Here is a 23,754-nt window from a genome sequence, read left to right on the forward strand (position 1 = left end):
TTGTTGAAATATTTCAGTCTGGACCAAAGTGGAGCACCAAACCGACCAAAGACTGTCCCCCAGCCAGTGATTTATTCCAGTTTATTCTCTCAGGTGCAATGATAGCCATAAAATGTGTTCCTGTCCAAATAATGTCAAGCCCAGTTCCCAGTCTGATCGTGTTTTACTGACAGAGAAAATATGTATACATAATAAACTGTGCGCGTTTACGCAAAGTTTCCGCTTTCAGAAGCATCTGCCAGCTGCTTCTTTAAGATAAAACAAACCCAAAAGGCGCTGCTTGGTTTTCCCACCTCTCTCTCTCTCTCTCTCTCTCTCTCTCTCTCTCTCTCACTCACTCTCTCACTCACTCACTCTCTCTCTCTGGGACCCAAACTTGTTTCAGGAAAAAGCGGCTGAACATATTTTTTCTCTCCTCTCGCTGGCTAGAAGAAACAGGACAGCCGTCCGTGCCAAGGAGAAGGCGTAGACTTCCTCCAAACATTTCCTCCGCCATCTCCGCTTTCGCGACTCTTAAAGTTTTGTGGAATCTTTGGAGACGAGAGGAGTTTTTCTTTTTCCTTTTCACCACCACCTGGTCGTTGCTTTCCGCCTCCTTTTTTTGTCACAAAACAACAGCGAGGAATCTGAACTCCTGTTAATATGGACTGGGGAACTGATCTTTGGGTAAGTTGACAGCTGACACAGAAGGAGAAGGAGAAGAAGAAGTAGAAGTGGAGCCCTCAGGGATCATTTCACTAAAAAATGCCTTCAACATCCCTTAAGAGAGAAGTCTGTCCTGCTATTGTTTGCCTAGACACAGTGAAGCCTACACATACGGGGTCTCTTGTTTTTCCACTGTAGGCCGTGGTTAAGTAATCCAGAGTAGGATACAAGACAACAGCAGGAGTCTATCTGTAAAAGCTTGCAGCCAGAGGATTTCGCAACTCCTGCTGCATACCTTATCATAAGCAAGGGGGGGTGGGGGGGTCGGTTATTGCTTTTACTGGCCACAGAGAGGCTTTGCACTTATCTTACACACTGTATGCTTAAGGTGCAGCCTAGTCTCTACTCTCCATCTCTGCCCTTTCTCTGTCCTCCTTTTTTCGTGCATGCTTAAACCTGAGCTTTTCCTTTTTGTGGCAACATGTTCTCAGGAAGTTTTTCTTGCCTGGCTTTCCTCTGGTGAAAGCTCATGTGTCTCTGCATCTGGTCAGAGTCTCAGCTGTGAGTCACATTGACAGTCCTCAGGTCAGCCAGCTTCCTCATCACTCACTGAAACTGGGGGGAGGCCAGTGATCAATTTCCACAACTAATGATCACTTTTATTACTTTTTATTATTATTAGTTTCTTTTATTTGTACAAAATGTCTGACCAGCAGTCTAAAAGTCAAACATATTCTACTTATAGCCAGAAAAACAGGAAGTCTTCACATTCGAGAAGCTGAAACCAGAGAATTTCGTCAAAAATGAGCTGTAATTATTTATATCATTGATTCATCAGCAGATTATTTTCTGGGTTAAACGTTTTGTTTATGACATGTGTAAAAACTTCTAATGGCATTCACAAGAGGCCACAGTGACGTCTTTGATTTGCTTGTTTTTAGTGACTAACCATCTTAAAAACCTAAAGATTATTAATTTAATGTCATATATGAGAAAGAAAAGCTGTAAATTCTCACATTTGAGAGGCTGAAATCAGACATTATTTTGGCCTTTTTGCTTGAAAGGTGACAAAAGATGATCAAGATATTTACTGATTGAGTTTCTATTAACTGACTTATTGTTGTAGCTCTAAAATGACAAACAGTTAATCCATGATCAAAGTAGTTGATACATTTTATTGACTGACCGATGACTTCTTGTAGGCGTGTGTGTTTTTTGGCTCAGACAAAATGTCCTGACTTAGATTGTTCATTCCAGTTGGTTTAGTAGCCGGCGATGAAGAGCAAACACGACTAATTTGCCCAAATCCTGCTGTGATTGTGGTCAGAGTCTGAGTACATGCTTGTGAGATTATCCCACATTTCAACACACACTGGGTGAGGCTGTTTAATGCTGAGTTTGTTCCTAAAGAGATGAAGTTGAAAATGATTCAGCTGCTGCTCCTCGTGTTGTGATTGAGAGGATCTGATAGCTGGTGGTTTCATCAGATTACACTCTGAGAAAAAAAAAAGCAACATGTCTGAGCTCGAGCTGAAATGATTAGTAGGTTAATTGCAACCTAGGGCCACAACTAATGATTATTGATGGAATCTCCTGATTATTTCACGATGTTACTAATTGTTTGGTCTGTTAGATGTCAGAAATGAGTGAATAATGCTCATCAAGCTTTCCTAAAGTTCAAGCTAACGTATGAAAATGTCCCAAAACAAAACCCCCCAAAATATTCAGTTTATAATCACATAAGAGAAAGAAAAAGCAGCAGATTCTCACATCTTACAAGTCAGAGTCAGTTAACCTTGAATCATTGAAGCTGTATGAGCAACTGTTTTGATAATCAGTAAATCTGTAAACCTTTTTTTTGTGTGTGTAAATATTTAACAGAATCTAGTTTATCCAGTTTAAATGTGCTGCTTTTTTAGTTGTAAACGATAGTAAACTGTATACCTTTTTGAGTTTTGGGGTTGTTAGTTAGAAAGCCATGTTAAAGGTGTCACTTTAGGCCATTTCTTACAGTTTTGTATTAAACTATTAATGAGTTAATGGGGGAAATACATGTTAATCAGTCATGAGAATAATAATACAGCCCTAATGTGACTTTTACCTGCACTGACCCAAAGCAGGGTCTCCTTAATTACAACAACAATGTAGAGTACAGAACAAAGGTGTCAGCTGATTAAACACACGTCCTGTATCAACACAAAGACAATCCTTTCACACACTGGGTAGTTTCACTGTAGCTTACAGTGTGATTGAGGTGTGCCAGATTCTGACCTCAGATCAGCCTGGATCAGGAAATGCTGCTGCTGCCGCTGCCAGTGTTGCGTCACAGTGAGGGGAGGGACGAGTCTGACTGGTTCCTGGGTTTGGAGAGACCCCTGGGACCGTCAGTCACAGGGCGGAGGTTCACACTGAGCTAATGATTATCTCATTCCTGAACCCTCTCCGTGTCACTATCAGTATTTCCTCCTTTCACACAAACATGCAGATGTACTACAAATTAATGGGGTGTTGCCACAGGAGTGGGACACGCATGTAGGAATATATCTTAAAGACTCTTCATAAGACCTTTTTAATATCTCTGTCAATAACAACAACAACAACAATGACAAAAACACATCACAACAACAGCTATTTCACCCATTGTCTTGGTGTGTTTTCTAATCTGGTTCCTTCCCTGTCTCCTCCCAGCTCTCTGGTATTCAGGACATGGCAAACTGTGTTACTGCAGGATCTCTATTTAGCTTCCCCTCCTCTGAGTACTCAATATCTATATCTCTGGCTCCAAAAGACCTTGAAGTGTCAATGCATACACACGTATACATACAGACAGGGTCACACACACACCCACACACCCACATGAACAGTTAAAAGGTTGAACCACCCTGTTACTTTGTGCATCTAATGTTCTCTACTGTTAAACATAAACATTCGTCTTTACTGAATGTCATTAGACTCTGTAGATAAAAGTCAAGTGTGGACCGAGAGGACAAATGTTACCTGTTTAGCAGGTTTGAGTGTGTGTGTGTGTGTGTGTGTGTGTATCTGTGTACAGTGAGAGAGGAATGTTGAATGGAGAGTAATGCAGGTGTTCGCTTTTATTCTCAACTACACCTTTGTATATTTTGTATGTGTGTGACAGAATGAATTGCATAGAGTAGGATACTTTGGGGTGTGTCTGTGTGTGTAGTTGTTTGTGTGTATATGTTTGTGTAGAGGGTTATTCTTAGTTTCCACCTGTGGTAGATCTATAGCCTGATCAATTTTATACAGAGGTTTAAATGTTGTACAACTGGCAGCAATCCAGTCAGCGCTGAGGTGATTATTAATCTGCTAAATTATTCTGCAGCTATTATAGAAATGGATTTTTAGAGCTGCAGCAATTAGTTGATTAATTGATTAGTTGCCAACTGTTAAATGAATTGCCAACTATTTTGGTAATCGGTCAGTTGTTTGGAGTCATTGTTTAATTCTCTAATTCCAGCTCCTTTAATGTGATTATATTGGGGTTTCTTTAGTCTCTGTGACAGTAAAACTAAATGTCTTTGGGTTGTGGACTGTTGGTCAAGACATTTCAGGACATCAGGATGTCAAGTTGAGCTTTAGGGGAACAGTGATTAACATGTTTCACTATTTTATAGACCTTTACTAGTACTAATAATAAATCGAGACAATAATCACCAGGTTCATCGATAATGTAAATACAGCTAATCGTTAGCTGTTTCATGGTTTTGTCTGATAACTGATAAAATATTTGGCTTTTTATTTGTTGGTAGGACAAAAACAAGAAACTTCAAACATTTCTTTGAGCTCTACAACCTTGTGATTTGAATTATTTTGCTATTTGCTGACTGGTCCAAACAATTAAGAGACTTAAGTGAGGAAATGACCTAAAATTAACTGATAATGAAAACAATGATTAACTGCAATAAAGGGTGATTTCAAACATTCTCTAAACCCACTTTCTCAGTTGTTGTTTTGGACGGTTGGCCGAACGAAAGAAGCAATTTGATGATATCCATTGGGTGACGGCGATCGTTAAAGCGATTTCCTGACATTTTACAGACCAAACAATTCAAGTAATCAAGAAAATAATCAGAACCAAGAAATGTAACGTTGCTTGTTCAAGTCTGACCAGGAACCTTTGTTTATCTTTCTCTCTCGCTGTTAATCGCAGCTTGCAGGCGTACAGTGTCACAGTACCAAAGGTTGATGTTATAAAAGTATCTACATCTACACAGCATTTTAGTAGGAACACCTGAGCAATCCAATACAGCAGCTCTGCCATAAATTCTACTTTCACAAAGCTTATTTTTTATGTTTTTATGTTTTTGTTGACATTTTCAGAAAGGTGATAATTCTACTTCATGTTTATCACTGAGGTCGAGGCCGGTAGTAGCTTCATTTAATAGTTAACAGCTACTCAGAAACTTGTATTAGCACAAACTTACAAATCAAAAGAGCCTGAAACAAAAGAGTACGTGCAAATAATGTTCTAACAAGGAAATATGTGGAGTAGATAATAGATGCCTGTCAATGTTTATCTGGGCACAGATCAGATACAATGGTGAACGTAGCAACGTCAGTGAACCGTAACTGTCGTAAAACTGTCCCAATAGTGATTATTCAACATCCACATCTGATGAACTATGTAGGAACAGTCCCTCAGTTGTAGGGGACAAATTAATATTAAGATAAAATTCAGTGTCAAGTTCTTTGCAGTCTATGACCCTTTAACACAATCACCTGATATTGTTTCTGCTGGTGCTCTGCTAGGACTTTATTGTCATCTTCACTTGTTTAAGGATCTTTGTGCCTTCAGTTTGTTCTCAGCAGGTGAAACACATGACAAATTGTGATTTTGTGGTTGCAGTAATTAATCAATCAATCAGTCAATCAATCTTTATTTGTATAGCGCCAAATCACAACAGAGTTATCTCAAGGCACTTTACACATAGAGCAGATTCTAAACCGAACTCTTCAGGTTTTAACTTTAAAGAGACCCAACATTCCCACATGAGCAACAGTGGCGAGAAAAAACTCCTTTTAACAGGAAGAAACCTCAGGCAGAACCAGACTCATAGTGGGCGGCCATCTGCCTCGACCGGTTGGGGTTAAGAGGAGAAAAGGGAAGGATAGAAGAGAGAAGCACAATGAAAATCAACAATGAAGCTAGAGGGTCCGGGACTGGAATCTGTCATCTGGACGTCTACAGGCCCAGATTACCTGTGAGACCAGAAAGCACAGACAACTCCGGGGAAGAAGTTTAGGTTATTGAATGCATTAATGGATATAGATGGATGGATAGAGAGAGAGAGGGAGGAAGAGAGAGGAGCTCAGTGCATCATGGGAATCCCCCGGCAGTCTAAGCCTATAGCAGCATAAGTGAAGAGCTCTAAGAGCCCTAACTATAAGCTTTATCAAAACGGAAAGTTTTAAGCCTACTATTAAATGTAGGGAGGGTGTCTGCCCCCCCGACCAAATCTGGAAGATGGTTCCACAGGAGAGGAGCCTGATAGCTGAAGGCTCTGCCTCCCATACTACTTTTAGAGATACTAGGAACCACAAGTAAGCCTGCATGCTGGGAGCGCAGTGTTCTAGTATTCAATATTGAGTTTTTTGTCATTAACACAAATTCATGAAATCTCAGCTATATTTGCGAGAGCTTGCAATTTTCCAATCTTTTCTGCATGAAATAGCCAAATTAACAGACTGCTTGTGATTTGGACCAAGTGTCACATTTTGTGTTGGTGTAGCTAACGTTATAGCAGCATGTAGCAAGCATTCAGGTGGAAGATAGATAAATCTCACCTGCCAACAAAAATGATGCCACAGACTGAGCACAGCAGTTCCCAAATGATGAACAAGTTGATGCGTTATTCAGGCAGCAGAAGGACATAATCTACCTCAAACATATCAATGGACACTATCTTTATGTTATGGATTAATTTTAATGGCGTTATTGACCAATTTTATTTAATGGTAATGTTGAGGTGACAGTATATTTAATAACTGTGAGCCTGTGGGCCAGAAAATAAATACAAAATTCTTGACTTCAATATATTTGTTTCTGTGATGTGCAGTATGCTTTTTTATCAATGATGTGATGGTAATTGACTTCATTGGTAGTAGTTTTGTAAAAATGTGCATTATTTTCTTCAAGCAATAATCGCAACAACCTCTGTGTAGTTCTGGAGGAACTGTTCTGGTGTTTGGACTTTGTACAAAAATAAAAAAAGGGTAGAGCTGCAATCACTCGTTGATTGATTAAGTAATTGATTGTCAGAAAATTCATTGGCAACTACTTTGATAATCTATTAATCATTTTAGTAACATTCTCTAGTTCCAGCTGCTCAAATGTGAGGATTGGATGCTTTTCTTTCAAGATTCAATATGTTTTTCAATATATGAGTTTTTTTGTCATTTTCTTCAAATTGTTATACATAAAAAAAGATGCTGTTCCTCCCAACCCACAGCAGCTCAACAACAACAGAAGGGATACATGTATATTCCCATAAAAGCAGCACAATGCATTAAAGTTCATGTTTCAGTTTGATGTTGAAAGCCGGTGTGTTTGCCCTGCTGTCACACCGCTTTCGATGTTTCCTCTCAGGCGCAGCTCCAGGCAGGGCCGTGGTCTCCTCTGGGCCCACTGGGCGTAGCAGACAAAACTCGCTCGGCTCATTAAGTGGAAATCTTTGTTACAATTATTCGAAAGAAACTGACGATCATAGACATATTTCCCCCTGCGCTTCACACGATGACACAGACGTCGATGTAGGCATGGACAAACCAATACTGCGTAGTCAGAGGTAACCGCAAGTGTTGGTCATGCATCCATCACGCCAGCTTAGAGAGACAAAGAGAGAGAGAGACAGAGAGGGAGAGAGGGAGAGAGGGAATGCTGCCAACAGGAATCCTTTAGTACCTCCTCTTGTACCCACAGAAAACCCCCTTTGCTGCTTCAGTGCAGTTTCTCTTTCTGTTCTTGCTCTTCAACGCTGCCACCTCCCCTCCAGAGTCCTTTCTGAAGATTATTTGAAGGTTATTTTACAAAGTGTCCCAATTTTTTTTAGGTCCCAGTTTGAGATGTATTCAGGAGCTCATCTTTGGTGCAGCTACTCTCTATCATATAACTTTTTTTTCTTTTCATTTGTAACATCTTCCACGTTCCACCCTCAACATAAGGAAAACTTTAACACCATAATCATCACAGTTACAGTAGGAACACCGTTAAGAGTGCTCTGTGTCAGATGTGGTTTGCTGTTTCTCATCAGATGTGTTTGTGGGCATATTTTTGTGTAATACATGTGGCTTGGTGTTGTTCCTCTCTTAGGACCAGTATGATGTCATCGACAAGCATACGCAATCGGGCCTCGACCTGGTGGAACGTTACATAAAGTTTGTGAAGGAACGGACAGAGATTGAACAAGGCTACGCCAAGCAACTCAGGTGTGCCCCTAAGTGTGTGTGTGTGTGTGTGTGAGATTACTTTCTGTCTGAATGTTATTGACAGAAATGTAATGACGTTTATATTGATATCATTTCACACCGCTTCTTTTATTGTCTAACAGGAGTCTGACGAAGAAATATGCTAAACGAGGGAGCAAAGAAGAGCTAGATTGCAAGTGAGAGAATGATGAAATGTCCATTGTTTCTTCTTCACCTTTTTTATATATATATATAACAATGAAACATTCTCTCCTGCTGTGATAATTTGCCAAATTTATCCCTCTTTTCTGCTTCAGATTCAGCAATCACGAATCATTACAGGAGATCCTGAACGAGCTGAACGATTACGCCGGCCAACGGGAGCTCATCGCTGAAAACATGATGACCGGCATCTGTGTCGAACTCACAAAGTACCTTCAGGACCTCAAACAAGAACGCAAAACAGTGAGAAGAGGGAGGAAGAACACAGGGGTGGAGGGAGGTGGAGGGAGGTGGAGGGAGGTGGAGGGGTGTAGAGAGAGAAGGGAAGAAAGAAGGAATAGAGAAGTGTGGCGTGTTGCAAATTGCTCTGGTACACTTTCTCAACATCTTAAAGCTGGAGTGTGGGATTTTTGTCTAGCCTTTCTGGCAGTGAGAGTAATTACAAAAACACTGTCGACACATGCTGATGTCACAGGCTCTACTGTAGCCTAGTCCGTCACTACTGTTGTGGCTGTAAAAACAGTGAATAAATTACTTTGAGCATAACACAACACCTGCAACATGATTTGTTTGATGATCAAAATTTGTTCCATTTGGCTCAATTTCATTTGGGCAGTGGTGGACGAAGTACACAGACCACGTACTTGAGTAGAAGTTGAGATACCTAGTGTAAAATATTACTCCAGTAAAAGTGAAAGTGCTCCCTTTAAATGTCGACTTGAGTAAAAGTATAAAAGTACTTGGCTTCAAATGTACTTAAGTATCAAAAGTAAAAGTAATTTGGTGTAATGTAGTTCCAATGTCTTGGTATGTCCTTTATACACTCAATCAAGTCATTTAAGGTTAAAAAGCCCACTAACACCACCCTGAAAACAAAATGTTTTCCATTTGTGATATCTGGTATTGATATCTTTTGAAATTATCATAAGCACATCATACTAAATGGAAATCACCTGATTAGGAATTAATAGGGAGGGGGAAAACCACACTAGACACATATTTCTTTAACTTCCATGTGTTGGCAGGGCAGGCTACTGGACAGCGAAACTTTGTCAAATGAATGCTAATAGAGATATGGATGGAGGAGAAGGCAAGTTGGGACAAGTAGCCAGGTAGGGGGCCGGGCCAAAACTGCTCGACACACGATGTGTTCTGATTGGTACACTTGCGGTGCACGTTCATTTGGACCTGTCACAGCAGCTGGTCATGCATGCATGTTGTGGAAAGGAACATTGAAAGGAACGACAGGTTTTTGGAAAGTAGTTGAGTAAAAAGTAAGATTTTCCTCTTCCAAATGTAGTTGAGTCAAAGTATAAAGTCTCACAAAACAATGATACTCAAGTAAAGTACAGATCCGCTAAAAAGTTACTTAAGTACAGTAACGAATTACTTGTACTTCGTTACTGTCCACCACTGCATTTGGGAAATCTAGAAGAGCTGAATTAATAAATGATTTCATCCCGTTCAAGTTAGCAGAGGTTAACCAGCTTGGAAAGCAGAAGTCTCTAGCATGCTCTGCCCATAGAGCATGTGCAGTAAGCATTCATCTGGCCAACACAGGAATGTCAAAGCTGACACCAGATTAAAAACTCTTGTATAATGTGAAATACAGAACTATCTAGCAGTGATAAGCTTATTTAGCTTTGCGTGAGCCCATTAGACAATGACCTGAATGTAACAGATGTTAATTTATATGTAAAAGTTCTGCACTTCAAGTTTAAACTGCATCATTTTTACTCCAACCTCTTCTTTCCCCAGCACCTGACAGATGCCAAGAAAGCCCAGCAGAATTTAGAGAGCAGCTTCAAACACCTAGAAAGTGTGAGTCACATGTTGCTGCTGCTGCTTGCAGATTTCTACTTTGAATTCAATTATTGTTATTTGACCCAAATTATTGAAATACATTCTCACTTTCCTCTTGTGGTATCTAATCAAGCAGTTTTTTTTTACCATCACTGAATGATGTTGAAAGAGGGATTCATATACTTGTTACAGTATAGTTAGACCAGTGGGAGGGTACAGTAATAAATGAGTGAGAGGATTGAATAAATTATTAGATGAAGGAAAAATAGGCTTGAATTCAAGTGTTCAGTCGAGGGGTCTGTTATTTTTAAACATTTCCGTACATCTTTTTATGGTTTCCTTTGATATAACTATTTAATTTGGCACATTTTTTAAAAAGGGAAAATAGAGCCAAAGATCTGTGACATGTGTTGAGTTTAATTAAGGCAGTTGTGTTGACTTTAAAAGCAGTTGGTTGACTTGAGACATTTCTTTGAATTCTTTTCCAACCCAACTAAATACTATTTAATACTACTATTGTATTGTTTGAAACTCCATCATTCATGTGTTGAATTGTATGCTTGCATGTAGACAAATAAGTACCACATGTTTGCATTTTTGTTGGAGCTGCTTTACATGACTCTCTCAGAGAATCCTCGTAGGGAAATGTAATTATTAGAAATTTGCATACCTGCAAAATAAAGTGTCACCATTCATGTTTTATTTCCTTGTTTCTGAGATTTCTGCCTCCTTCCTGGTTTAACAGATGAGTGGTTGTGGTGAATGGCATTTTGTGTTCATAAATATCTTTTCCAGAAACAATAACCCTGTTTATTCTTGTTAATCCCCTGACCTCACTGTGAGCCGCTTTCATTCAATCTTCAGTACAGATTGAAAGTTTGGGCATATTTTTTAATTCAAGTGAATATGAAGGTGTGTCCAAACCTTTGACTGGTACTGTATTACTCAGTTTCAGTGTAGAATGATCACAGCAAAGTATGTGGATTATCTAGAGTAATGTTGACACTTGTTTCCTCGAAAAAAACAAGTTGCTACAGAATTTAAACATATTTTTATCTCCAAACTAAATGCCATCCACATCCATTTTTCTCATGGTGACAGCAGAAATCTTTGAGACTCAAATCCAAAAGATCTCAAAGCCGATCCAAATAAAACCAAAACTATCTGCATGATTAGATACCACTAAAGTTGAGTGAAGAAATGCTATATTTATATATAAATGTATACTGTTTGTAATTTGAGTGAATTAACCCTTAAACACATGTTTGATCCTTTTGTATTTTTAGATGCAATTCTCTGACCTTTGCACCATTATTACTTCTGATACTCTAGTCAGTCTAGTATAAATGTGTGTGTGTTTGTATGTGTGTGTTCATGCTTGCAGACCAAAAAGCGGTTTGCCAAGGAGTGGGCGGAGGCGGAAAAAGCCACACAACAAGCAGAGAAAACAGAAAACGACCTCAATGCCACCAGGCTGGATGTTGAGAAAGTAAACACTCACACACACATTAGCATCTACAGCTGAGCACTGTTTTTTTCTCCCATTTTTTAAAAGATATTTTCAGTAAAAGAAAATCCTTGAACTTTTTTTTACCCCTGTTTTCTTGTCTCTCTCTCTACTTCTGTGGCCACTCCTCCCTCCTTGTGTCTTCCTTCCCTCCATCTATTCCTGCATTTCTCCCTCTTGGCATTTTGTTTTGCATCTCTTGCTTTTTCCTTACCTTTATCCTGTCATCTTCTGCTCCCTCTGTCTTCCGTTGTTCCATTTATCCTTCGCTCTAAAGGCCAAGCAGCATGCCCATGCCCGCACACACACGGCAGAGGAGTGCAGGAACGACTATGCAGCACAGCTCCAGAAATACAACAAGGAACAGAACACCTTCTACTACACAGAGATACCGCAGATCTTCAATGTGAGACGAGACACATAAATGCACACATGCACAATGCAGTTCAACTGGGCAGAGCTCACATGTCACATGGTGTAATACAAACCTTACACATCCTTGTATTCCCTTTCAAATATTATCTTTCTCCAGTGGGTTCATATGTACTGAAATGTTCACTGTACAAACAAAGACGGTGAATATAGTATTAAATTTAATCCTCCTGTTGTCCTCGAGTCAAGGAAGGAAGGGAGGAAGAAGGAAGAAGGAAGGAGGGAAGGAGGAAGGAAGGAAGGAAGGAGGGAAGGAGGAAGGAAGGAAGGAAAGGAGGGAGGAAAGAAGGGAGGAAAGGAAAGGAGGAAGGAAGGAAAAGAGGAAGGAAGGAAGGAAAGAAGGACAGAGGAAAGAAAGAAGGGGGAGGGGAGGGACAGAGGAAGGGAGGAAGGAAAGGAAGGAAGGAAGGTAGGTAGGAGGGAGGAAGGAGGAAGGAAAAAAGGAAGGAAGGAAGGAAAGAAGGACAGAGGAAAGAAAGAAGGGGGGAGGAAAGAAAGAGAGAAGGAGGGAGAGAGGAAGGAAGGACAGAAGGAAGGAAGAAATGGGGATGGAGGGAGGAAAGATGGAAGGGAGGAAAGAGAAAAGGAGGGAGGGAGGAAGGACAGACGGAAGGAAGGAAGGGAGGAAAGAAGGAACAGTTAAAACAGACAGGGTCACTTTGACCCGGAAGGACGACACGAAGGTTAAGGAGGCTTTAATGTGTGTGTGTGTATCTTTGCGTGCCGAACAGAAAATGCAGGACATGGATGAGCGGAGGATCCGGCGGATGGCGGAGGGCTACTGCCAGTTTTCAGACATCGAGAAGAAGGTGCTGCCCATTATCTCCAAATGTCTAGAGGGAATCTCTTCAGCAGGCGCGAAAATTGATGAGAAACAGGTAAGTGCAAGATGTTTGTGACACAATATGAGTGATTAAAAGGGGATTATAGTTTTGATCTCATGTCATACCATTAAAATGATTCAGCCCGCATACAATAATACCACGTAATGATGACAACTTCTGGTGGGTGACATTCATGTTCCACTGAAAAACAAGTAATTTCTGCTAACCACTATTTAAATAGATTGAAGAGCTTCATTTTATATGTAATGAGGCACTAAACTCTAAATAAACAGTATGCCAACAAATACTTGAAGAGATTTAATCTGAGCCATCGGTCTGAAGGATACATGCTGTGACTGGTTGGTCTGAAAGGTATTTGTATAATTTGTTTTCTTGTTTGAGTTTTCATTTCGTAGCACTCATAATGAGAACGGGTATACCAGCACCCTGAGTGAGCAGAAAAGTTTCTATTTAAATATACACAAGTTTAAATAGTTTTATGGTCGGGGTTGCTTTTCTTTGTTTTTTCTTTTCTAAATTAAAATACAGTGAAGTTCTATAATTCAGTAATTATGTGGTTATGTTAAAAAATGAATATGGGCCAATGTATTGTTATCAAGTCCTTTATTGGTACTTCCACAATATAAATGACAGAAGAGACACTAGTAAAAGTCACTAAAGATAAAAAATAAATAGATGTACAATCACTAAAAACAGGTATAAACTGCTCAGCCATAGTCCTGGCTTGTGTTGGTACTGCTGAATATGTTTAGGTGCAATAATAGTACTTTCCTGCATATTGTAGTGTACATTTTTGTGGTGTTCCCAATAAATAAGGTCTATTTAAAATATGAGGTTTGGGGCTGTGTGCCATGTAGGGTTAATAATAAATATAAGAAATAAGGAAATATATGATTACAGGATACAAACTATGGTCTAAAAATAGTGCAAAATCAAGAAAGAAAGTGGTTGGTGCAGTTCAGTGTATATGTGTGTGTGTTGGGGGGAGGGGGGGGGGCGTCAGATTCAGAGCTGTTATATATTCTGGCAGACCTGGCACAGATGATCTGGAACCTCCTTCCAGATGTCATTAGTGCAAATAGATGGTGGGAGTGGTGTGCTGGGTCAGTACTATGTTGGAGACTTTTCGGACACACCAGGCTTTGCAGATGTCAGCTGTGGCAGGGAGAGAGGGAGACAGCTATGATCCTTTCTGCAGTTTCCATTAGCCTCTTTAGGGACTTGTGATCTCCAGAGTTTGCGGTTCCCACAACAGGCAGTGATACAGTTGTATTATCAACCTCAAAAATGTAGTGTCAGTTAGTCTCTATTTGATACCTCCTAAATACAGACACGCACATAAAGCTAACACTTCCTTAAAATCAGTTTCTTTGTGAATAAGTGTCTGGGTCTGCTTGCAGGACTCGATACTGTTCATAGAGCAGCACAAGTCTGGTTTCGAGCGACCTGCAGATGTGGATTTTGAAGACTATACCCAGGGAATCAAAGCAGCAACCTCCGACTCCAGCCTCAACCCACCCAAAGTGCGCGCCAAGCTGTGGCCTTTCGGAAAAAAGCACAAGGTGAACTTACACCCTAATGTCCTCATTGTATGTGCCTGGCCCTCAGTTTACATGAGCAGTGCAGAAGTGTAGCGTCCTAAGGGTATCTACTTCCTCTCCTCTCTTGTCTCCCCTCCTGCTTCTGCTTTTGACAACTTGAAAATCCCTTTCTGTCCTTTTTGGGGTTCTTTACAATCAGTCTAATTAACACAATCCATATTACATACATATTGTTATCAGGTTAAAATGATCACATTAACCATCATCACTGTGTTCTTCAAATGCAGTGAAATTGATTGATTTGTTAGTGTAGTGTGTGTCATCATGAATAACTGAGCTGAATGCTGATTGTAGAGTGCAGCAGCAGTGTAGTTCATTTAAAGTTTTAAATATTTTTTAATTATGAAATGAAATCCTGCAAAAAACATCTCTTGATAAACAGATTAAATTCCTTTCAAACCCCATGAATAAATTGCAGCAAAGAGAGTTCAGTAATTAGTCTGATTAAAATATAACTTTAATTTATAAACCCAATGCAATATACAATTGATTGCATGATGCAAGTACACTTGATAAATTACAGTTAAAATAATACATTTAATTAAAACAATGCCCATTCACAAAATAAATGCATCCAAAAATGTATAGTATAAATTAAAATGTTAGATTCATTACTTATTTTCTATTATGACTGTGATGTTTTGACATCATTGTGTCCTATTGACAAGTAGTATGTAAGTATATCTAGGAGTTTTGAGTTTGTGTTTTGTGTATACATTATAAATAATTTAAAAATGTGACATCTCTTGAGGCATTTTATCAGACTTCATGCAGCTCTCTCTGGAGCCAGAAAATATATATATATATTTTTTTCACATATAGTACTCCCCAACACCTATAAACAGACTTTTGATGTATAAAAGTGGTGGAGCTCCCCTTTCACTAACAGCTAACCTACACCTATACTTTTGTAGGGTTGAGCTTATGGCTGCGTTACCATGACAACAGCCCCAAAAGCTAGCTTTTGACTTGTAAACTTTAAACAGTCAAATTAAGTTATGCGGGCCAGGCTCTCCCTTTATCTTGCTCCTTTAGAAATGCAAAATGACGCTCATAACGATGCATTAAAACAAACAAACAGACACACACACACACACACACACACACACACACGCACACACACACACACACACGACACTCAACATTCCTCTCATGTCTTACCCCACCACCCTGTTGCCCTCAGGGGCCAACTCTAATTCCAGTCTGCTGCACAGACTTGCCCACAAACTCCTGTGGCTCTATCTTTTTTCTGTCTTTGTCCACTTTACCACAAAAATGTCTGCATCTCTGTGACACTCTCTTCTTCTCTTCTTTCCTCTTGTCACCAGTGCTATTTTCTCCCTCCTCTGCTCCTCTTCCTCTGCTCCCTGTTCCTCCACCTTTTTTCTTTTTCTCCCCTCTGCAGTTTGCCCCTCCTTGCCTCTCTCCCCCGTCCCCTTTCCCGCCCGGCAGCCACACTCTCCCTCTCCCACTGTCTCTCCCCCTCTCCAAGCTGCAGTGCTCCCCCCTCTCTCTCTGTCTGAGGGAGTTTAATCGCTCTGTCAGCAGGATTTCCACCTTAAAGGCGTTTCACAAACCTCGCTCGGTGAGTGACGCTCCCGTCTCGGCTGGCATCAGCTCAGGTCCGAGCCCCGCCCCGCCCCATCCCATCCCCACCCCCTCCCTCGCTGTCGTCTTCATATCCTTGTTCTGTAAACCTCTGCTTCCTCATATGTTTGTCTTCCTCATTGATGCCATTCATGTAAATCAGCTGTTATATTAGACATTCTTATGCTGCTGTTGTGCTTTCTTAAACCCTCCACCCCCCCCCCTAAAAAAACCATGCTTGTTATTGTAAAAGTATTCCTGGTGTTGTGTGTTTGTACCTGTCTCATGCTGAGTCTTCTCTTCCCTCTGTCTAGATATCACATGCTGAAAGGCACATGGTAACACTTACAACTGTTTTACAGAGAGTAAACTCAGAAGGTGATTAGGTATAGTACTGTGGTGCTTGATTGTTTACAACGGGGAAATCCTTCTTAAAGAGTAACTGCACTCTGGATTGTGCTGCATTGACCTCTGTGGGTTGAAAGCTGTCATTATTAATCAATTTGTTGCCAACCATCAAATTAACCAATTATTTTGATCATTGATTTGGAGTTATTGTATCCAAATTCTCTCGTTCCATTGTCTCAATTGTGAAAATATTACTTGTGACAAACAAAGACATTTGATGACGTCATCTTTGTCTTTGGGATCATTGATCAACATTTTATAGACCGAACAACTAATCTAAGTGAGAAAATAAACTCAAATAACTATTAATTGGAGCCCTAAAACAAAAACGAGAGTATTTAATTTACCTGCGTGAGAGAATCCACTGACGGACCTTAAAATCTGTTAAACCTTTGACCACACACACTCGTTATCAAAGGTGGGTGTAACCAGGTGTGGTCTGTTGTATCTGTGACCCCCAGTTGGCAATGCAAGCAAAATTATTTTCCTGGGTGTAGTTACTCTTTCATGTTCAAATCATTTTTCTCAAAGGGCAATCCATTCTCTCTTCAGGAATCATTATTAGCTTTCTACCTTAATTAAAAACCAGAGATCTAAGCCTTTTATCCTGTGATGTCATACTAGTAGTCTTAAGTTTTCGGTGAGATTTTAAAAGTGCACACAATGTCAATCATAACCTATATTTCAGCAGAACACTTGCCTAACTCAAGCACCTCATATAGCTACCTACATTTGAATAGTTCACAAAAATACTTATTTTTTTAAAAATTCAAGTGTACCTAGCACCTTTTGTGATATCTTTATCTGTTTCCACCCCTCAATAATGTATGATTGAAATGTATCTTTTACATCGGGTGGCCCACACAGGTAAACGAAGAATAAAACATGTGGCAAAAATATATATCAACAGCAAGTTTGACACTCCAGCGTCAGTGTCCTAGATACTCCACACAAACACACTGAGCAGACTCTCAGTCTGTCTCGTAGACCCAATTCCCAATGCGTAGCGCTGCTATTCTGGTGATGCCGTCTTAAATCTACACTCACTGAACACTTTATTAGCAACACATATGCAATCAAATGCAATCCAACTCAATGTGTCTGCCATAAATCCTACTTTTACAAAGCTTATACATTCTCAGTTTTTGCGAACATGATCAGAAAGTAATAACTGGATGGTGGAGTGAAAACCCAACTCATGTATTTTAATGGGATTATTAGGGGAGTTACTAATACAGTGCTGGGTGAGTGTGTATATATATAGTCTCCTATTATTAATGAACTCTGAGTCTCTCTATGGAGACGACGCCTCTTCAACTTTAAGATATTGAGAGTCATTCATGCTTTTGTCACATCACCTGTGAGTCTGCGCTAGCTTTGCTTAAACTAAAGCTTTTAACCAGAATATGATGCAGATATTTTAGAGGATTCAGGAACTTTCTCAATATCTTTGTGATACTTAGTCAATTTACAAATCACACTAAATCACTTTTGTATCATACATCATTATTTCCCTATAATCATAATGATGATAATAATAATTAATATGTTCTTGTTGTTTGTGTTCATACATTATTTGTCTCTTTGAAAAGCACTTTGTACAATTACTTTTAGAAGTGCTGGAAAAAATCACTTAATTGTAGCACTTACTTAACTATTGGTATGACATCAAAGGGTAAGAGCCTTTCTTGTTATTTTTGTTAATGAGTTATTAAATTGTTATGCACCAATCCAAAATGTTGCAGATTAGATTCAGTCATATTCTCCTTTTGATAATTCAGGTGTGTCACGAGGTGTCATAAAGTTCACTCTGTTTGTATGTACCTGTGTACGCTCCTTCTGTGTTCCCTTCATTGCTTTCATACCTTGAATAGGTTGGTTTCTTTGACACAGAGTAATTACGTGGCTCTCTGCTGTTACGTGTCTTTGACTAACAAGTTCCATTTGCACTATAAACCTGACAGGTTGAGTACGGAGGTATTATTAGCACGAGGAAAGAGAGAGAGATTGTAGAGGTAGTGAGGAGTGACATCTGGTGCTGAGAAATGATAAGGCTGTTGTATACATGATGTTACATGGTGTGTGTGTGTGTGTGTGTGTGTGTGTGTGTGTGTGTGTGTAGGCGCCTGCTGCAGAAGATTTCTCTCACCTTCCTCCGGAGCAGAGGAAGAAGAGGCTGCAAGGGAAGATTGATGATATCTCTAAAGATCTGCAGAAGGCACAGGACCAGAGGTGACAACAGCTGCTCCTGAAAAATTACATTTGACACACACACACACACACACACACTGTTGTCTGAGACTTCATGAATCCCCCTCTTTGGACCTGATCAGCCCTAATTCATCCAAACATACATTCATTCTTGATATAATGTTTTGGTCTTTCGGGAAGCATTTGAATTCTTAAATTGTTAGGCACCTGATTAGTTCAGGCTGAATTACTCTAAAATCTTGTGAACTGTATACAGCACAGCACGCGTAAGAAAATGATTTCTCTATAACATCTCGTATCCATGACCAAATGAACAATAACCAAAGATAATATTTATTAAAAGTGAGCTACTCTGCTTCATCAGGACTATGTGGGTGTGGTTTGATCAGATTTTACTGGCCATGCTCTTGGAATTGAACAACCTCATTACTGTCATCAGATTTGGATTCTTGTTAAAATCAAAAGAGGTTGCGTCATCTTCAACTTCCAAGCAGTGAGAAGAGGAAAGATGAAAATACGAATACAGATGTTACTTGAAATACTCAAAACTGTTCTAACTTCAGCAGAAAATTGTGTGTTCATGTAGAGTCTCATAACTTAAAGTAAGAAGCTGATAGAGAAAATGTCTTTTCAAGGCCTTTTAATGGTACATTTTTATATAATAGAAATAAGCTTATTTCTACAGCTGTATTGTGTTAGCCTTGATATATATTTTAAATTATCTGTCAGACAAGTCTCAGATGCAAATGCATTTTTAAATGATCAAATAAATCCAATCAGTAAGGTCTGTTTGAAGTTGTTCTCAGACTTTAATGTCACAAGGTTAGCTGCATATTCTACATGGCCGAAGGTGCATACATTTTTGTGCTTCTGGTTTGGGGTTGTTTTTCTTGGCTGTGGGGAAGGGCTCTTCCTGTTTAAACATGACAATGCCCTGATGCACAAAGTTCAGAAAGAACTTTGCTGACATGCACAGAGCTTTGAGCTCAACCACATCTTTAACGTCATACATGTAGTATAGTGTAGTTCAACGTGTCCTTTCTGTAAATCTTCCCAAATTGTAAAATCTTTGACCCACCCCTCCCGTCCTAATCAGCTGAGCTGCACAGAAGAGAAACATCCTTAGTGACTGCTTACATTTCCAAAACAATACTGATTCCAAAACAATAACACTTTTTCTCCTTCTGTCTGATCTCAGTGAAGCTCTGGAGAAGATGAAGGGTGTGTATGAGCAGAATCCACAGATGGGAGACCCCTCTAGCCTGGAGCCTCAGATCACAGAGACTGCCCAAACCATTGGGCGTCTGAGGGGAGAGCTCACCAAATATGAGGTTAAAACACACACACACACACACAGACACACACACACACACACACACACACACACACACACACACACACACACACACATACACACACACACACAAACACAAACATAATGTGTGTATGCCAGATCAAATTGCATTTCTCTGAAACTCTTTGGTTGTTCATCACAGACGTGGCTGTCAGAAGCAGTGGGAGGAGAAGAATCTTCCAACACTATCAACAATAATACTCCACACAGGTAAGATCATTCATTTCAATTTAAATGAATAGTTTGACATTGGAATTAGTCTTATTCTCTTTTTAGATTTTTAGAGAATTAAGATGAGGATCGATACCATGGCAAACATGAGGCCAGCAGCAGGTTAGCTTAGCTTAGCATAAAGACTGCAAACAAGGGGAAACAGCTAGCCTGGCTTTATCCGATTGTTATAAAATGCTACTTCTTGCACCATCTGTTACTTTCTTGTGGTGTTTGCTGTAATCAGAAAGATTTTGTGTTGACAAAAACTCTCCAAATTGGAAATGTGCCTGGACCACATTATATCATATCATAAATAAAACACTGTAGAATCGTCATACTGTGTGCTATCATCTTGAAATATGAGGCAAGTATTCACGTTCCCTCTTATTGACTTTACAGCCCCATACTGTACTTAACCTATTTAGACTTTTTATTTTAACCAGACCATATTTTTAGGTTCTTACTGACTTCAAAGACCTTCTCTATTTCTGCATCACCTCCAGTTTCTGACACTTTCACACGAAACCTGACATGAAAGGTGTCCTGTCTGGTTAGACCTTATTTATGCATAAAGTCACTTTGGTTCAGGAGCTACAGACATTTTCATTTCTTGTATTTTTTTTTTGGTCTTTTGATTTCATGTTGGGTTTTTTAGCACGCAAAAAACAGGTAGTGGTATAGAAGAATGAAACATGTTTTATCTCATTTCTTTAATCTAGTCATAGCAAGAAAGGGGAAAAGTGTACAGTAATGGACCACAACGTCAAACTCTTTCTTTAAATGTGAATGTGTGGAGCAGGAAACTGTATGTTCTAATATTTCTCTCGTACATTTGTGTCTGCAGTGTTGTAACAGCCGACCAGACTCACAACATCTACACAGAGTTTGATGACGAGTTTGACGATGTAGAAACTCCTCTTGGCCAGTGCACGGCTCTGTACACCTTTGAAGGTACGTTTGTTACGTCTGATCAACTTGTTCATAAATACATCTCCTTTTTTAGCCTTTTAAAATATGTCTCTTTACTTGTGTGTTTGTGTGTGTTTGTGTGCAGGCAACAGCGAGGGCACCATTTCCATTACGGAGGGAGAGCAGTTGAGTATAATGGAGGATGATAAAGGAGATGGATGGATGAGAGTCCTTAGAGCCAGTGGAGAAGAGGGCTATATACCTTCAGCCTATGTCAAAGTCACTCCGTAACACTCTCTCTTTCTCACACACACACACACACACATCCTCAGAGTTTGTGATGGAAAAGCAAATTACGAGCCGAAGGTGAATACAAAGTCATCCCAGATAATTGGAGCTGTTCTATACTTTTATCTCAGCCAGTGACGTGTATGGCGAGATTAAAGTGAGTGATTATAAAGCTTGTTATCAAGGCTCATTGCAATATCATACACTCCCTGTCTCTGCTTGTGGCAGGAGAGGCCGTCTTTAAACGGAGACTGTCAGTTCTGCCTCATCTTTGTAGATTCCAGTTCTTTAAGAAAACAAACTTTTGAATGTATGCCTGAACTTTTTGTCACAATGTTAAGTGATGACTCGTAACATATTCAGCATCGTAGTAGCTTAACGCTACATTCTTTTGCGCAAATATATCCATTCACTTGACTTTTTCCCCACTGCCATTTCTAACAACCTGCTGAACTTTTTCTTTTTGTTAACACCATCCCTCTGCTCAAGCCCCTTTTCCTGATGAGATAATGTGACTTTATTTTTTATTTTTATCATAGTTATTTGATGTTTTATGACTTATAACTGGATGAAAACCACTACTCAAGGGAGTGCACAAGTTATAATATCCCTCGATGGACAGTCATGTGAAAAGATAGGTTCACAGTTTTTCAAGTCTGTCTTAAAACAACAATCAGGTGCTCAGATGAACACTGAAACTGTTTTTTCTTGCTGTATTAATTCCTCCGGTTCATCCTTCCATTTTCAGTGTAAGTGATGGGGCACAAAATCCATAGCCTTCCCTCTGTGCAAATATGTGATTAAAAGATTATTTGAAGCTAATATGGCTTCAGGCTTTGGCTGTCCAAATTAGTCAAAATCATTTAATGCCCAATTCCCTCTTTCTTGATACTATCCGTCCACTCCGGCTTAACAGGAAAACCGTCAAAACACACAAAAAGACTGTAAATGTAGAAACTTTCGCTATCTTTAGATACATTTTAAATACTTTTTTGCTCAAAAAGAGGGCTGTGGGTTTTGTCCTCCATCACTTATTAAAATACTTTTTTAAAATATAGAAACATTTGGAGAGGATCCTCTAATGGTCAGTATGAACAAAAGGAATAATTATAATCAGAAAACCCTGCTTCACTCTTCATTTGGGCACCTGACTATTGTTTAAAGGAAGACTTGAATAATTGTGAACGTATCTTTTAAGTCCATGTCATATTGTCATGATAACTTCTACTTCTGCTACAGCAAAGAAAAGCACAATGGAAATACTGATCAAAGTTCATAATAAGGTAAATACCAATACAACTGAACATTTTATAATTTGTGGCACAAATATTACACAAATACTTTGGGTGAACAGCCGTTTTTTGAGGTTGGCAGCCTTTTTGCAGCTTCAGACATCATTATAGCATAGCATTTCATTGTAATGAAATATCTAACTCAAAAATGGATAACAGGCTATTCTTAAGTCCTAATTTTCAGTTTTGAATTCCAACTTTTAACAAAAGCATGCACGGTTCAACAGGTCCTTTTGGTTGTTTTTATCTTTTTCCAAGTTAAGGTTTTTAGATTGTGGCGTCACCTGTGTTCATATTGTGAGACGCCAGAATCTTAAATCCTCTGAAATAATGGCCAGAAGCCTTTATCAGTAGTCTGCTTTCAAATGAAAAGCTGTTCACCATAATGTCAAGACATCCGGACACCAGGATATGTGTATGGGGGGTGTTTTGATATTTAGTTCTTTGTTGCAGTGTGTCAAGAATTAAGAAAAGTAAAAACACTTTTTGAGCAAAATCTGGTCAATAGAGCCATATACAGTTTACACCTCTTTCTCTGCCCTGCACTACTAGACGTTCTTCTCAACATTTAATGGGTATTATTGTATGATCCATTTTTAAAAAGCAAATGTATGTATTTACATGTATCATTTGAGTTATAAAGTGAAAAGGTAAAAAAAATGTGTCTTTGTTGTTTCTTGCAGTATTATTATAAGAATTTTAACACACAAAACCAGAAAATATACACATTAATTTATTGCATTAGAAACGGAAATGAAGAGCATAATTTCCAGTGTGGCCCCTTCCAAGCAACAGTTCATATACAAGGAGTCAATAATGTTGATGCATCTCCTTTGGAGCCTCAAGTGTCAAATGGTGTTGATCAATAAAACAGTGTCTGAGCATCAGAAATGCACTTTTTGGGCGAGTAAACAGATGCTAGTTTCTAAGTAAACAATTTCTGATTTCCTGAAAAAGGAAAATTAATTCAACACCGCCCTTTTCACAGTAAAAGGACACATTCCAGGCA

At 39.3% G+C, this 23,754-nt stretch overlaps 1 protein-coding gene across 1 annotated transcript; it reads left to right on the plus strand.

Moving 5' to 3' along the window:
• The first annotated feature begins 371 nt into the window (after positions 1–371).
• Positions 372–23,223, plus strand: LOC128374127 (cdc42-interacting protein 4 homolog). The gene is made up of 14 exons (XM_053334394.1): positions 372–666; positions 7,979–8,094; positions 8,217–8,270; positions 8,391–8,538; positions 10,054–10,116; positions 11,483–11,587; positions 11,883–12,011; positions 12,769–12,915; positions 14,283–14,444; positions 18,601–18,710; positions 19,888–20,020; positions 20,186–20,253; positions 21,101–21,207; positions 21,311–23,223. Exons 1-14 carry the CDS (start codon positions 643–645, stop codon positions 21,454–21,456), a joined length of 1,512 nt encoding a protein of 503 aa, XP_053190369.1. The 5' UTR covers positions 372–642; the 3' UTR covers positions 21,457–23,223.
• The last annotated feature ends 531 nt before the right edge of the window (positions 23,224–23,754 follow it).

The sequence above is a fragment of the Scomber japonicus genome, chromosome 2, assembly GCF_027409825.1.
Source record: "Scomber japonicus isolate fScoJap1 chromosome 2, fScoJap1.pri, whole genome shotgun sequence".
NCBI lineage: Eukaryota > Metazoa > Chordata > Actinopteri > Scombriformes > Scombridae > Scomber > Scomber japonicus.

Bases quoted from the DNA above. Each gene is read 5' to 3' on its own strand.
- LOC128374127 (XM_053334394.1), top strand. From the start codon at position 643: ATGGACTGGGGAACTGATCTTTGG. The intron at 8,095-8,216 runs GTGTGCCCCTAA...ATTGTCTAACAG, and splicing joins GGCTACGCCAAGCAACTCAG to GAGTCTGACGAAGAAATATG. The intron at 8,271-8,390 runs GTGAGAGAATGA...TTTCTGCTTCAG, and splicing joins AAAGAAGAGCTAGATTGCAA to ATTCAGCAATCACGAATCAT.